Source organism: Pollachius pollachius (genome assembly GCF_949987615.1).
Source record: "Pollachius pollachius genome assembly, chromosome: 2".
NCBI classification, from domain to species: domain Eukaryota; kingdom Metazoa; phylum Chordata; class Actinopteri; order Gadiformes; family Gadidae; genus Pollachius; species Pollachius pollachius.
This window is the reverse complement of record NC_136935.1, coordinates 18,954,170-18,969,169: the sequence shown is the minus strand read 5'-3', so window position 1 is coordinate 18,969,169 and position 15,000 is coordinate 18,954,170. Positions and strand designations below refer to the sequence as shown.

Here is a 15,000-nt window from a genome sequence, read left to right as displayed (position 1 = left end):
GTGTGTTTGTGTGTCTGAATATGTGCGCCCGTGTGTGTGTGTGTGTGTGTGTGTGTGTGTGTGTGTGTGTGAGTGCGTAGATATGTTTGTATGTGTGTGTGTGTATATATGTGAGGGGGGGAGGAAAAACAGCAAAGCGCAGATTGATCTGAAGGTAATGAACAGTTGGGTGAGGACGTCCCCAGGCCCATGGTCGTCTCCTGCTGCAGCTCAGACCAGAGTATGGAAGGGGGGCTGGGGGCTACCATGACCGGGCACTGCTCACCACCTGGGTGGATGTACAGCAGAGTAGTGTGCGCCCTCACACTAGGCTTTCAACTCAGACGTGGACAAAGGCTGCCTTTCCTTTGGAGGGGGGAGGGGGAGGGTAATTATCCACGGGGAATAAAGAGCACCCTCTCTTTCGTGTCTATATTTGGTTAGCGTTAGGGCCTTGGGTCATTAGAAGAGCAGAGTTCAGAAAACAGACTCTCTACCAGCATGGGCCAGTGCATGATCAATCATGATCAATCATTCATGAGGAAAAAAAAGATGAACCATTGTTTCAGAAGAATCAGCGCTCAGAGGAGCAGGTGGTCTCGCAGCAGGCTGCCGTGTCCTTGAGGGGGGACACCGAACCCCACACACTCTCACACACCCACACTCTCTCCCTGGTTCAGTGTATGTGTCTGTGTGTGTGTGTGTGTGTGTGTGTGTGTGTGTGTGTGTGTGTGTGTGTGTGTGTGTGTGTGTGTGTGTGTGTGTGTGTGTGTGCGTGCGTGCGTGCGTGCGTGCGTGCGTGCGTGCGTGCGTGCGTGTGTGTAAGTGGGTGAGCGGTGAACACTTGTTTAAAGTGCAACACTCAAGCCGACTTGCATATGTACCTTGATGAACGAGGTGATTGTTATTGAATGCAGGCCCCTCTTATCTAATCTCTATATCCTCACAGTGTGTCATGGAGAACCGCCCACCAACATCTGTTACACTGTGCTCCCCCATTGGTTTAAACAGGCCGCTTCACAGCTTCGCATTTCCCATAATACTGTACTGTGATCCAATGATCATCATTTTGAGCCAAGTAAACGCAAACAAACAACAGCGATGCCTTTGCATAGATACGTTGAGGAATCAATGTATTATATTTATTTAACTTTGAGGTATGACCAAACGAAAACATTCACCTGTAACAGCAAATCTGTAGCTGCTGTCCTCCAACAAAAGAAACGAAAAACTACAATAAGTTCACCCGGATCTGAAACACAAATATCAGCTCAGCCAGTAACAAACACAGCTTCTTCTCCCTTTCATACCATGTATCATAAAGTCTTTCCTGCAAACAAAATTCCCGTGTTGACCTTCCCTATATCACATCCCATTTAAGATGGAAAATATGTAATCTATTTAAAAATAAAGTAAAAAATAAATGGTATAGGAAGTAAACAGAAAAAAACAGAGCAAGAGCAGCATAATACTGACTGCATGCAGAGCCAGATGAGTTGACTGTAACAGTCTGGAAATTGCATCTCCTAGACTGCTAAGTGTTGCGTATTTAACAGACACCCACACTCTCATTTATATGCACACCAATATAAACAAAAACACAGGGCAGGAAAAGGCAGCAGTCAAAACACGCAGCGAGCCAACACTGTGTCTGGGTGTGTGAGAGGAAGTGTAGGTGGTAAGTCACAGGTGTGCCACTGATTTTGCAGGAATTTTAATGAAGTTTGATCGTAAGGCAGTGTGGCGTGTGTATGTGCTTGTGTATGTGCTTGTATTTTTGTCTGTGTGTGTGTTTTTGTCTGTGTGTGTGTGTGCGTGTGTGTGCGTGTGTGTGTATGTGCTTGTGTGTGTGTGTGTGCTTGTGTGTGTGTGTGTGTGCGTGTGTGTGTGTGTGTACGTGTTTATGTGTGTGTGCGTGTGCGTGCGTGTGTGCTTGTGTGTGTGTGTATGTGCTTGTGTGTGTGTGTGTGTGTGTGTGTGTTTGTGTGTGTGTGTACGTGTTTATGTGTGTGTGTGTGTGTGTGTGTGTGTGTGTGCGTGCGTGTGCATGCGTGTGTGCTTGTGTGTGTGTGTATGTGCTTATGTGTGTGTATGTGCTTGTGTGTGTGTGTGTGTGTGTGTGTGTGTATGTGCTTGTGTGTGTGTGTGTTTGTGTGTGTGTACGTGTTTATGTGTGTGTGCATGCGTGCGTGCGTGCGGGAGTGTGTGTGTGCGTGTGTGTGTGTGTGCCTGTGTGTACTACTCTCACTGACCTGCAGGAGCTCGTCCTGATCCCCACCCACTTCCATCGACATGGAGACGGAGGCAAAGGGCCGGCTGGCCATCTGCTGCCGCTCTCTCATTAGCTGCTGTGGAGACAGAGAGAGAGGTAAATACATACATCCCAACATAGCATAAGGTACCACTGCAGCAGAACACAACAGCAGTCACACAGGACAGAGAGTTATTCAGAACCCTTTTCAAAAGAAAACAGAAATAGACAAACAAATCTATAAATGTATTGATACGATACAATACCACTTTTAGGATTCATAAAACTCCAATAACTGATATTATCTGCCGATCAGCATATAACGTTTTAATAAAACACTGCTGCTTGGAACACAATAAACATGAATGTGGGGGGAAAAACATTAAATCGCTGCATTGACAAAACAAGAACGTTCAATAATAAATAAACTGAATTAAACTGTATGAACATATAATATAAGAAACTCCAATAAAAAAATAACTCAAATAAATAAAAGCAGTAAAAGAAAAACATTGGACCTCCGTCCAGTCAGTGTCCAATGCAGTACCACGCCTCTGCCTGCCGCAACTACCGGCCACATTCAGAGAATTGTGTCGCCGGAATCGGGACTCGCAAGAACCTATGCTTGAATAGATTTGCAGTACAGTCCAAAAAGACAGCTTTAAGCCTGTGAACACATACGCACAGGCTCCCACTGCATCTTAAGCCAATGAACCTAACTAGAAGATGTCACTCAAAATACACAGCATATCGCAAGAACTGCTCCATTTGCTCTAACTTGGTGGGAATGGCAATATGTTCTACTTTATGGGAACTCAGTTCACTGCCGAGTACTTGGACTGTGATACACTAGGAGTTGGGAGACTTTTCATCATGATTTTATAAACTTTTGGGATTAAGTTAATCGGATACTACAGATTCGTGGATTTTGAGAAGCAGTAGCAAAGTCCTACATTAGGCCTACATTTAATTTAAGATTGGGCTATGTTTGACCCTAATAGTCAGCAGACAAAGCTTAAGTAGGAAAAACTGAGCCGGTATCACAATCATCTACTATCATTAAGTTACCTCAGCTCCATCGATCGCAAAATAGATCAAACTGTACCTTAATAACAGGCTGGGAATTAGCCAATATACTGGAATTACAAACAGCTTTTGTTATCTTTCATTTCAGTCATCCAGACTGGAGCCTGTGTTTTTCCTTTGCATGCGTTTGCATAGCGCTAGTGCTGCAGTGTAATTTCAAAGAAACTTTTCACAATGTACCAACAACCTTTAATTCTAAATGCTAATTTGAAGTGTCCCTGTACATTCAAAGTGTTTTGTCTCATTTAGAACATAAGTAAGTCGTGTTTCCAATCAGATGACCAGTTGCCATACAGCTATGCCATATCTTCAAGCACTGCACCAAACCATTATCAATAACCACCCATTTTTATAAACACAGAATAAACCTCAAATAAAATGTTGCAAATAAGGAGCTGTCCATTCTACTGCGGAACGCCGCCGTGCGGAGGGGCTCCGTGGCTCGTCTGATGTGCGTCCTGTCAGCCGCGACCAGCCTAGGGTTGATCAAGGGTTGATCTGAAAGCCACAGACACCTCTACAAAGCCCTTACTACTCATATTGTACTATTGTACTCTTTTTGGAACACATGGAAGCAGTGTACAGGAGCACGCTGGCACAGCACTACTATTACTATATTATTATCATTATTTTTGAGAACCCTGATATGTTTCTGATCATCTGATTATGTAAATGAGTTTGTTTCCTCTATTTGATAGTACCGGATAGAACTCTGATAGAAAGACAGAAATGGATAGAACTCTGGAACCAAAATATTGGCCGATGAATAGCAAACCAATATAGGGGTCGGGACCTCAAAGTGGACACGTTATTAAAGGCCCTAGATGAGGAGGATTGATCACATCCCACTGTCCTTGCGAGGAGGGATCCCTCGTCTGTGTTCCTGATCTAAGTGTGCTCCATATGGCCATGTGTAGTTTCTCTGGGCCCTGTGGAGGGCTGAGGGTTCGGGGTCGCCGTATAATGTGAGGCTGGGAAACTCTTTGAGACTGTAATTGTGCTTAAGGGCTGTGGAAATAAAACTGGACTGGACTCAGCCTTGAGAGCTGAGGACAGAGAGAAAGTGTGATTGGAGACAGAGGGGAGCGGTGTGGTGGGAAAGAATGGAGATATGGAAATTAGAAATCCAACAAGGGACGAAAGGGCATTATCTTAAATCGACTTATCGACTTATAGATGTTGTCCAGGTCATCATGTGACATCGATAGGAAGAAGTGACGAACAGCAAACACTGTACCGGTCTCAATTGGTCTCAAACTTGCATATTGGTGGATTCGGCCTCTGCCTTTGGATTCACCGGGACAACAGACCGTTAAAAACGCGCTGTGTCATTTTATCGTTAGTGTTGGCCATCTCCTGCTATCGTGTCATCGAGAGGGCGCTGAGTTTAGACGGTGAAGATTGTGAACTTTTGTCATTGCTTTGGGTCCATTTACGAGAACCGTCAACTGCTACCAACTATGTGTTTATGATCTCCCCTATCCGGCCGGTTGATGGAACCTTCCGAATCAACCTCAATATTAATCTCAGAAGTGTAAGCGTTGGCCAATACAAAATACACATCCAATCAATTCATTTTCAACAGCACTTTTGAACATTGGAGAGAGGAGGGGACAAGTGAAGGGAGGAGAGGAGGAGTGGTGGTGAGTAGGAGAGGAGGAAAGGAGGAGAGGAGGAGAGGAGGAGTGGAGGAGAGGTGGAGAGATGGAGAGGTGGAGAAAAGGAGAGGAGGAATGGTGGAGAGGTGGTGATTAGGAGAGGAGGAGAGGAGGAGAGGGGGAGTGGTGGAGAGGTGGAGAGGAGGAGAGGATGAGAGAAGGAGAGGAGGAAAGGTAGAGAGGAGGAGAGGTAGAGAGGTGAAGAGGAGGAGAGGAGGAGTAGAGGAGAGGAGGAGAGGTTGAGAGGAGAATAGGTGGAGAGTAGGAGAGGAAGAGGAGAGGAGGAGAGGAGAGGTGGAGAGAAGGAGAGGAGGAGAGGAGGAGAGGAAGAGGAGAGGAGGAGAGGTAGAGAAGAGGAGAGGTGGAGAGAAGGAGAGGAGGAGAGGAGGAGAGGTTGAGGAGGCGAGGTGGAGAGAAGCAGTGATGGAAGCCGAGTGGCTAGCAGGCAGACATATGGCAATGGGGAGGACTGGGTGGATGCGCGCACACACACACACACACACACACACACACACACACACACACACACACACACACACACACACACACACACAACCACACACGCACACACAACTCTCGCTCCTGGGATCGTTAACAACAACACACATGATGAAGCCCCAACCAATAGAAACTCCAGTGTATTATTTGTATATGCTAAATATTTGAAACTGAGTGAAAAATTGAATAGCAGAAGTCATGCAGCCTCCGTCCAAACACTTTGTTTCTGCATTCAGCTCGGGGCCAGACCACCTGTTCCATGGAGCAGCGAGGAAACAAAGAAGAAGAAACCACTGATGTCTGGGTGATAATGAGCCTAAGCTCTAATCGTCAGTATGTTTCTTGTTGTTCAATGGCAGGAATCCAATCACCGGTTGTAGCCAAACAAACCTCAGGAACAACTGTTGCAGTCAAGATGGTGGGGATTTCAGCAACGGATTGCAAACTTTTGCTGACATAATCTTTTAAATAAAATATAAAAGGATTTTTTTAAAAATATATTGCACTAAATAATAAAATTACCATGATGTGTAATCCTAGAATATAAGGAAAGTCAAAACACAACGCCAAGTCAAAACACTGGCTTCTCCGACTACTATGCTTTAGTATGTTATCCTTTGACCGACCGGAACTATTGTTTTTGTTTTGGCCTGTGTGCTACGATTCGCTATCCTTGAGTCCCCCAAGTTTCCAGATTTAAAACAAGTTGGCACCCAAACACAACGTCCTGCAGCCATGGTAGCAAGCAAACAAACGGGATCAACTGAGATTGTACCAGATTCTACGCAACCGAAACAGCCTCATCCACTTTCCTAAAAGCTCTATGATCAGAGCTGTGCTAAAACAAGGATATATGTTGGAGTTGAATTTGAAATCTGTTTAGAGCCCAGAAAGATTTCAAGACGGATGCCACATGAGCTGGTTTATAATTTGCATAATAATTTTATAATTAACATTGCATAAATTGCATACGTTTACCTTAGCTGATCACCTGAAAGTGTAGGGCTCGTTGCTGCTTGTGTTTGTTCAGGCTCCTGAACCTGGCAACCTGCTTCAGCGAAAGAGTCTGGGGAGGAGGGGGTGGGCGGCGCTACCCTTGAACGCTGAACTTGGACTGCGGTCGCCATTTGAAATGCTTGGTGTCAATGTTACATATTTGACCTTGAATTTGTTTCGACGAATTGAAAGACAAAATTTAATCTTGACGAAAAACTGCATTAAACAAATGTATAATGATTGTGTATCCACAATCATTATACATTTGTCTATCCGAAACTCTATCCAAAACCCAATGCACTGAGGTATGACTACACCAACATAGGCCTACTGTGTCTCTGCGTATTAGCCTGAATAGGCCGTGGCTTGGCATTAACTGCTTGTCGGGGCTTTTCCGTTAGCTTGCCACTGGCTGCTGGCGCGCTGGTGTCAGCCCGTGTGAGCGTGAACGAATGCTACACCTGTAGCTACACGGGTGCAGTCAAGCGCCGCCGCCGCTACAGCTAGCTCCCGTAACGCGCTGCCTGGCTGCCGGATAATAATAATGTCTTCTCTGGTTAGCTGTCAGCGCGACGCTAACACGGCTCAGCCAACAGTGTGTGTTTACCGGCGTACCTGCTAGCCTCATGCTGCTGTCACGTTGCATTTGAGAGACGCGCACACGGAGGGTTTGGGGCGCCAAGAACGACAGGGAGAGGAATAGAGGAGAGCGGGAGGGAGAGGAGAGGAGAGAATCCCTATATGGCGTTACGCCGGGGGCGCACGTTCCATAAAAACAAATGTGAAGCACGCTGCCAAAAAGGCATCGCATCGCGGTGAGTGTATAAAAACACAGCGTGGAGATCACTCTCTCCCCTGTCACATTCACATTCACTCTGTGTGGTGCGTCGTTTCTGTATCTGTGTGTGAATGTGTATGTCTGCGTATGTGTGTGCATAGGGGTAAAGGTAAGAATAGTTTGTTTGTGTGCGTGTGTGTGCGTTTGTGTGTGTGTGTATGCGTGTGTGTGTGTGTTGGGGGGGTTATATATGTGTGAGTGTGTGTGTATGTGTGTGTGAGTCGGTGAGATTGTGTGTTGGGGTTAAATGTGTATGTGTGAGTGTGTGTGCATGTGGGTTGTTTCCTCATAAATCCAACAAGACATTTGGATTATGTATGGTTATAAAGGTGTGAGTTATGGTCATCAGACACTGCCGGGTTTTAGATAGCCATGCATGGGTATGGGTGTGCATGTGCATGAGAGTGCCCGGACACGCTGGGTATTGTCTGTTCAGAGTCCCCTCGGACAAGTCCTTGAATGGGCTACAAGGACGAGGTGGTGGCCATCTTTTTCGTGGGCCTGTAAATCGGCCATAAAACGCCTAATTAACTCTGTTGTGCCATAAACAAGCAAGGCTAGGCTGGACCCCACCAACTGGGTGGCTAGAAAGAGAGGGGGTGAGAGAGAGAGGGAGAGAGGAGAGAGAGAGAAACAAAGAGACAGCAGGAGAGGGAGAGAGAGAGGCAGAGAGAGAGGAGAGAGGTAGAGAGAAAAGAGCGCTAGGGGAGAGAGAGAAGGAGACAGATATTTATGTGTGTAGGCTGGAGTATTTCATTTTTGAATAATATATGCAAACATGCGAACGCATCCGTCTGCCAACGGTCCTCGACGGTAGGTGGATCCATACGGTCTCCTCTGTAAGGGCTGCTGTTACCCTGAGGGCTCCACCCTCTTGAGATATCAGACACTCGACACCAGGACGTCTGTCGCACTCGCCTCTGTGCTCTGCTTCCCTCGACAACATCCTCTGTAGAAGGCAGCAGCGACTTGTACCCAAAAGCACCGAAACAAGTCGGTGGGTTCGGAGGGATTTGTGGTCGTTTGTACGAGGCCAAGAGCGGCTAGTAATGCGGCCAAACAATTAATCCATCCTGGGGTCCCTCGGCCCGTCTGTCCGTCCGTCCATTGACCCGTTCCTTTCTGTCTGCCCAGCTGGTCGGACAGAGAGTCCAGCGGACAGAGCAGCCCGGGGGTGTGGGAGAATTAATTCTGCAACAATGTCGCCAATTACATGGCACATTATGCTTCTCAGGTTGCAGCGCTGCCAGACGACCACCTGCACAGCTGCAGCGGGCGGGGCGGCTGGCCGGTTGGTACCCGAGGAGGACGGGGGGAAACCGGGGGTCTAACGACAACACAGGTGGTAAAGAAAAGCCCGCCAGTTCAACGGCACCGGCTCCGCTTCACGTCGACGGAGAACGCCCGTCAAATAGATGTGCATGCATTGTCAATGTGTAAATGTGCATATTAACAATTCTCTCTGAATACGTAGAGAAAAATAGGAGGTGAGGAAACCATGTCAGTCCTCCAGGGTTTCTACCCTTCATATGTTCTGACATCGGGCAAAGAAATTAATATTTTATTAAAAATTTTGGCACTTTTGGCACACTATAGAAGCATAAGGACAGAGAGAGGTCAGTAGGGACATCCCCTCTCACATGCAGATTTGAATACAAATCTAAAAGAACCTTTCCTACAGCCTGAGCTAAATCACAAGTCCATGAGAGACGGAGCTCTCCTCGGGTCTCTGCTACACAGCCCCCACCCCCGGCCCCCCGGCCCCCCATGGGCCTGAGAATGGAGGCTCTCACTGCAGCCTCAGCTCCCGGGTTGTTGTCCATCTGCAGCCTAACTGGACGGCCTCATCGATGCCACAGACAGCTGCCGCCTCGGCACTGATTAATGTATTAATCAGCCATGGGGTAGAAACTATAAACATAGACACACGCACACACACACACACACACAAACGCACACATGCACGAATGTACGCACACGCACACACACACACACACACACACACACACACACACACACGCCACACACACAAACACACGCAGGCAAGCACGCACGGACACACACACGCAAATGTCAGGCCGACTAATGTATGTCCTCACCATGGCAAGGGATCCACATTTTTCTAAATAGTGGTTTAGTTCGAATGTTTAGTTTGAATGCCTTATCACATGGAACAATGACAGTGTGTGGACTGTGGCCCATAAAACTGTTCCCAGAGATCCCTCCTCCTTTAGTTGGGAATGAGGTCTTAGGAATGAGCTCTGGCCAACAAAGGGGATATTGGTTTAGCAAAGGGCAATCTGAAGTCTGAAGCGCTTGCAGCATCAGGAAAACCTATTTCTGGGAAGAGGGTGACGTACGAACATTACATTTTGTGAGCCATTAATTTTATAGCTCTTGGAAGTAAAACTATGTGAAATGGATTGGTGTCATGAATCATTTGCTTTCTGATCTTGAGATCATAACAACCATACAGAACAAAGATATTGCCTTCAACAAACGGACTGAGCCAGGCCATAAAGAAAAATAAATCATAACAATAAACAGTTCAGGCATTGTTAACAACAGTTTATGTACGTCTCTCTTACCATGTAGACATTGCCTAATGTGTGCAATCACACACACACACACTCTCACACACACACACACACACACACACACACACACACACACACACAAACACACACACACACATACATACAAGCACACACTAGGCGCACACGCACACACACACACGCATGCACACACAGACACACCCGCCCAGCCATATCCATCCCTGATCGGTATTGATACATATTCAATGATCCCCTCATTATGTGCCTGTTGAAGCCTGGCTCAGTGAATAGAGACAGATAGGATTTGAAGTCTGGCTTCTTGGCGTCAAAATATCACCGTCACTATTGAACTGGTTGGGAATTAATAAAACCAAAGATGTGCGTCCATAGAGACCACCTGTCTGATTGTTATGGGCAAAGACAAAGGCACGAATAGAAATGTTGTGGTCACACAAATACACACACGCACACACGGCAAAACACACACACAGAGGTAAGAACACATGCAGATAATCACACACACACACCTTTTGTTTGAATGTTGGGTGGGGGTGCTTGAGTCTCCCCTTTAGAAATGATAACAAATGTAATTTCCGACATGCTTGCCTCAGTCTCAGACAGCATGTGTCCCGGTCGGGTGGCGGCAGGGACACAGCAGCGGGAACAAGGGGCCCAAGATATGAGCCTCCGATAAGGCCCCGTGCCTCAGGCCAGAACCCCAACAACAACCATGGCAACAATCACAGATATTATTGCAATACAAATCAAGGAGAAACCTTCCAATGGTGGCTGTAGGCCAGAAAACCATGGTTTTGGGAGTCAAAACAAATAACAAATAAGCAAACAAATAACTAAAGCCTTGTGTAGCGAGAGCCGGGCATAGTTTGAGGAATCTATGCATGTGGTTTATTTTACTGAAATCCTGTGAATTTAGCAATCTGCAGCAGGGATGGAGCAGAAGAATGGCTATATGTAGTTATTGAACTGTAGCTGTAGCCAAAGTAAATTCAGGATGACTACATCCCTCAATCCCCCACACATCAGTCACTATCTCACATATCATACGATGCTTTCAGACCAGACCATTTCCACCTCTACTCAGTCAATCAAGTTCCCCTGGCTTTATTGACGAGGGAGATAGTGCTAGTGCTTACAGCACATTTACAGCCCCATCATCCAGTCTCTCAAGGTCTCATTGGGATTTTACTGCAGCCCTCCTCATCCCCTTCTCCTCCTGGGCTCCTCCAGCCCCCCGCAGCAGGAGATGTTTTCTCTGGAGACCCGACATCACTGGGGGATCTATCTAGTCATCTCACCCCCTCCAGCACCTAGACTTCCTAGCTTCTTCTGACCACAAATTAGAAGAATAAATCACAACGGTGTCTAAGCGCAAGCACAATAAACTCCTTTAAATGTAAACTGGTCTCTCCCGGTGGAGCTAATAATGAATGAAGTATAACTGGGCTTTTGTTTCAATTATGCTCTTTCCGCTGGACAGGGACAGTGTGGAGGCGACTTGAGAAGAGGAGGAGTCACGAGTATTGACCTGTAGAAAGTGGGGGCCCCGCGTGATACCCTCTGAAAGCCGGGCCCCGCTCTTCCCACGTCTGACAAGATCTGTCTGCACAAGTGCTCTAATAAGCACAACTCGGGGCCAAACCAATCGCTGTGGCTCTTCAGCGGAATAAATCCTCATTGATTCACAGTGCTAATTAGGGAGCAACAGAGAGACAGAGACAAAGAGCGCAGGAGAGTGAGAGAAAATGGATTATAGATTGCTAGATCTTGTAGCGCCGAGCAGTAAAAAAGGTCTTGGACGTACCACTTTGTATTGTGACACAGCGGGAACAATTCAGTGCTAACTGCGGATTAACATGAACTATTTAACTATTTAACTGTGTGTGTGTGTGTGTGTGTGTGTGTGTGTGTGTGTGTGTGTGTGTGTGTGTGTGTGTGCTGTGCGTTTGTGTGTTTATATCTGGGTTTGGTTGTGTGTGTGTGTGTGTGTGTGTGTGTGTGTGTGTGTGTGTGTGTGCGTGTGTGCGTGTGTGTGTGTGAGAGTGAGATAGTGGGAGAAGATAACAGTACAATAAAACAAAAGAAATCACACAATCAGAAAATCTGAGAGAGAGAGAGAGAGAGAGACAGAGACAGAGAGGGAGAGAGATAGAGAGAGAGAGAGAGAGAGAGAGCGAGAGAGAGAGACGGACGGACGGACGGACGGACAGACAGACAGAGAGACACAGAGAAGACCAAAACAAGAGAATAAGTCAATTGTCAAGTGAACAGAAGAGAGACGGGCCAGCAGATAGACAGTGAGAAAAAAAGAAAAAGACATGAAGTAAAACTACTTGATTCGAAAGACAATAACAGTCTCTGCCCAGGTTTCTGGAGAAATTAAGAAAAAAACTGCTGAAGCTTTGTAAAACTTTTGTTCTCCTTCAGTTCACCGTGTTCCTCAGACCGCCTGACTCCGTGCTGCTGGAGTCACACAGGAGACCGACCGATGGCCGTAGAAAACAATGGAAAGAGAGTGTAAGATAGACTTAAAGACAGATGGATCAATAGATACAAAAGAGAGACAGGCAGAGCGAGAGAAAGAGAGAACAAAAGCGGTGCCATTAAAATGTCATCTATTACTGTTATCATGCAGCTATCCCAAATTAATGGAAGAATAAAAACCAGATGCAAAACAACATCCCTGTTTGTGTGTGTGTGTGTGTGTGTGTGTGTGTGTGTGTGTCTGTGTGTGTGTGAAGGCGTGTGTGTACGTACGTACGTGTATGTCTTTGTATATGTGATTGTGTGTGTATATACTGTTATAATTCCCTCGTAATCAAGGGCCATAAACAAATAAATAGTAATGATTAATGATAATACGCATCCATCATCCCCACCTGCATGCATAATCAATGAGCGTGACCTCACTCGTCCCATCATCCTGTCAACCAATGAAACGTCTCCACTGAAAAGGCTAGCCACCTGACCTGCTGTGTCCAATCAGATCGGAGAGATTGGGCAGAGACATCCCGGGTCGACAGACAAGGTTAAATTAAAAGTTTTTAAATGTAAGGTCGAGGATGACTTATGAGTGATTTTAATATTGATTGAGAGTGTGTGTGTGTGTGTGTGTGTGTGTGTGTGTGTGTGTGTGTGTGTGTGTGTGGGTGTGTGTGTGTGTGTGTGTGTGTCTGTGTATGTGTGAATCAATGTGTTTTTGACATAGTGGATAATGGCCCACACACAGGCAGTGGCTTTGATAATGGGATCATTACATGTTCACAGCATATAGTTAATGTGAGGAGATGTTTAATCACCCTGGGTCTAATGCTCTGTCACCATTCATTTGGGAGCCGTGTGATAAAGAGCTCCATGAGTCAAGGGGGAAGGGAGAAGAAGGCAGGGGGGGTGGTTGCTTGGCGGGCTGGGGGAGCAGGGGGGCAGGATGGGGCTTGGTGGAGGGGAATGCAGGGCTCGTTAAAGGGCAGTGATCGTAAATAGTTTGGCTGGTGAGGACCAGGGAGTAGGGACGGTAAGATTCACCGATTCGCATCGGTGCACCGGCATCACAATTCACTGCGCTATAGCCCTGATACATTTTCTTTATCTTTGCGTCGATGAAATCTGATTTATTGATATATAAATTATTAGTAGAGGCCCTATGCCTTTATTATTTAGAAAAGTGACCAATAATTTGTGACCACTTATTTGATATTTAAATTGATTCCTCCTCTCTAAAGTGTTTCTCAAGCGCACACTCTCATCTCCATTTTGGTCACGACCGGGGGTTGGGGGGGCTGTCACATTAGAGATCAACATGGAGGAGGCGGAGCCACACATTCCATCCAATACCTACAGCTAAAGATTGCTGACACTTTTAACAGAGACGGACGATTTAAGAACACTTTTTGTTAGGGCTTCTAATAACTCTTCACTCTCCACTTCTTAGGTAGGGTACCTCAGCCCAAATAGGAAACTATTCGCCAAGAAACAAATCCCTGTTCTGTAGGTCAAAGTAAGGCGAAAGAAGGCTGAATCATTGAGCAAAGAGCTGGAATAACAGCTAGCCGTCCAGATAGCTGGACGTCTTGTGCCACTGACTCGTACGTCATGGTCAGGGCACACTGCCCTGATGACAAGTGGGTTCTGCCAAACCAAGTTTTACAGACCACAGTGTTCAACAGGGCTCCCACAAGGACGGATCCAGCAGCTTTACTGCGGGACGTTTGCTGTGAGTAGAACATCGAGACAAGAACTGGTACTGGCTGGAGTTGGTGCAGAGAAGGACATGTGCGACGTATCGCCCACACAGTAAATCTGGCCTCACAAAAGACCCTGGAGGGTTGTCAGAGCTTCTGGTGTAAGGGAGGCTAGGTGGTAACTTTATTTCAAAGAATCCCAAAAGCAACTGAAGTCCTACGTGAAATGCAGGCCCAGATACACCTGCCAAACCAGGAGCTAGTCCGCAATGTTTCCCCAAGATGGAACAGTTCCCTTTACATGTCAGAGCGCTGTGAGGAGCAGAAGCCCACAGTGTAGCTGTCAAGGGAGATGAGGCGAGTTAAATTTGTTGGCGCCTCTATTCTATTATTTATGGTAGACATTTACCTGTTACTAGGGAGCGCAGTTATGATGAGGTTCTTTGTGTTTGCCGTTTGTGTCCTGCCGTTTTGTGGTGATGCTGTAATGTTATACTGTGGAGAGCTTAAAATAAATGGACTAAACAAGTTGAAGAAGAACAATCATTGGAGTTCAACAAGGAGCATAGGGAGCCTGGCAGAGGATGGCCTGACCCAGATCAAGAAGTCATCTAACTGGTGTGGGAGCGACAACTTCACTCCTCAATGAGAAACAAACAACAACATCTCAAAGATCTCCCCAATCCAGTCGTGAACGCAGAGCCCTTTCCAGCAAGACGGGCCTCAGTAACACATGTTGTTTCAAGTGAACTTGGATCCTCTGACCACGGCAGAAGGCATTAAATGTCAGGTCTGGACGCTCCCAGATTGGATCCTGCTCACATTGAGAACTGATGAGCTAGACCACATTACCTGGTGGTCGGAATCCCATTCTAATCGGACTGCATAGATGCGTGGACGTTGCATAGCTAATTCAGAAGGACGACCAAACAGCATCAGC

At 46.5% G+C, this 15,000-nt stretch overlaps 1 protein-coding gene across 1 annotated transcript in view; it reads right to left on the bottom strand.

The window, feature by feature from the left end:
• Positions 1–15,000, bottom strand: part of atrnl1a (attractin-like 1a) — a gene marked incomplete at both ends in the record, with an annotated part of 210,434 nt that overhangs the window by 32,955 nt on the left and 162,479 nt on the right. The window contains one exon of the mRNA XM_079728776.1: positions 2,232–2,327. Within this exon, the coding sequence (XP_079584902.1) occupies positions 2,232–2,327 (96 nt within the window). The remainder of the gene's footprint in view (positions 1–2,231; positions 2,328–15,000) is intronic.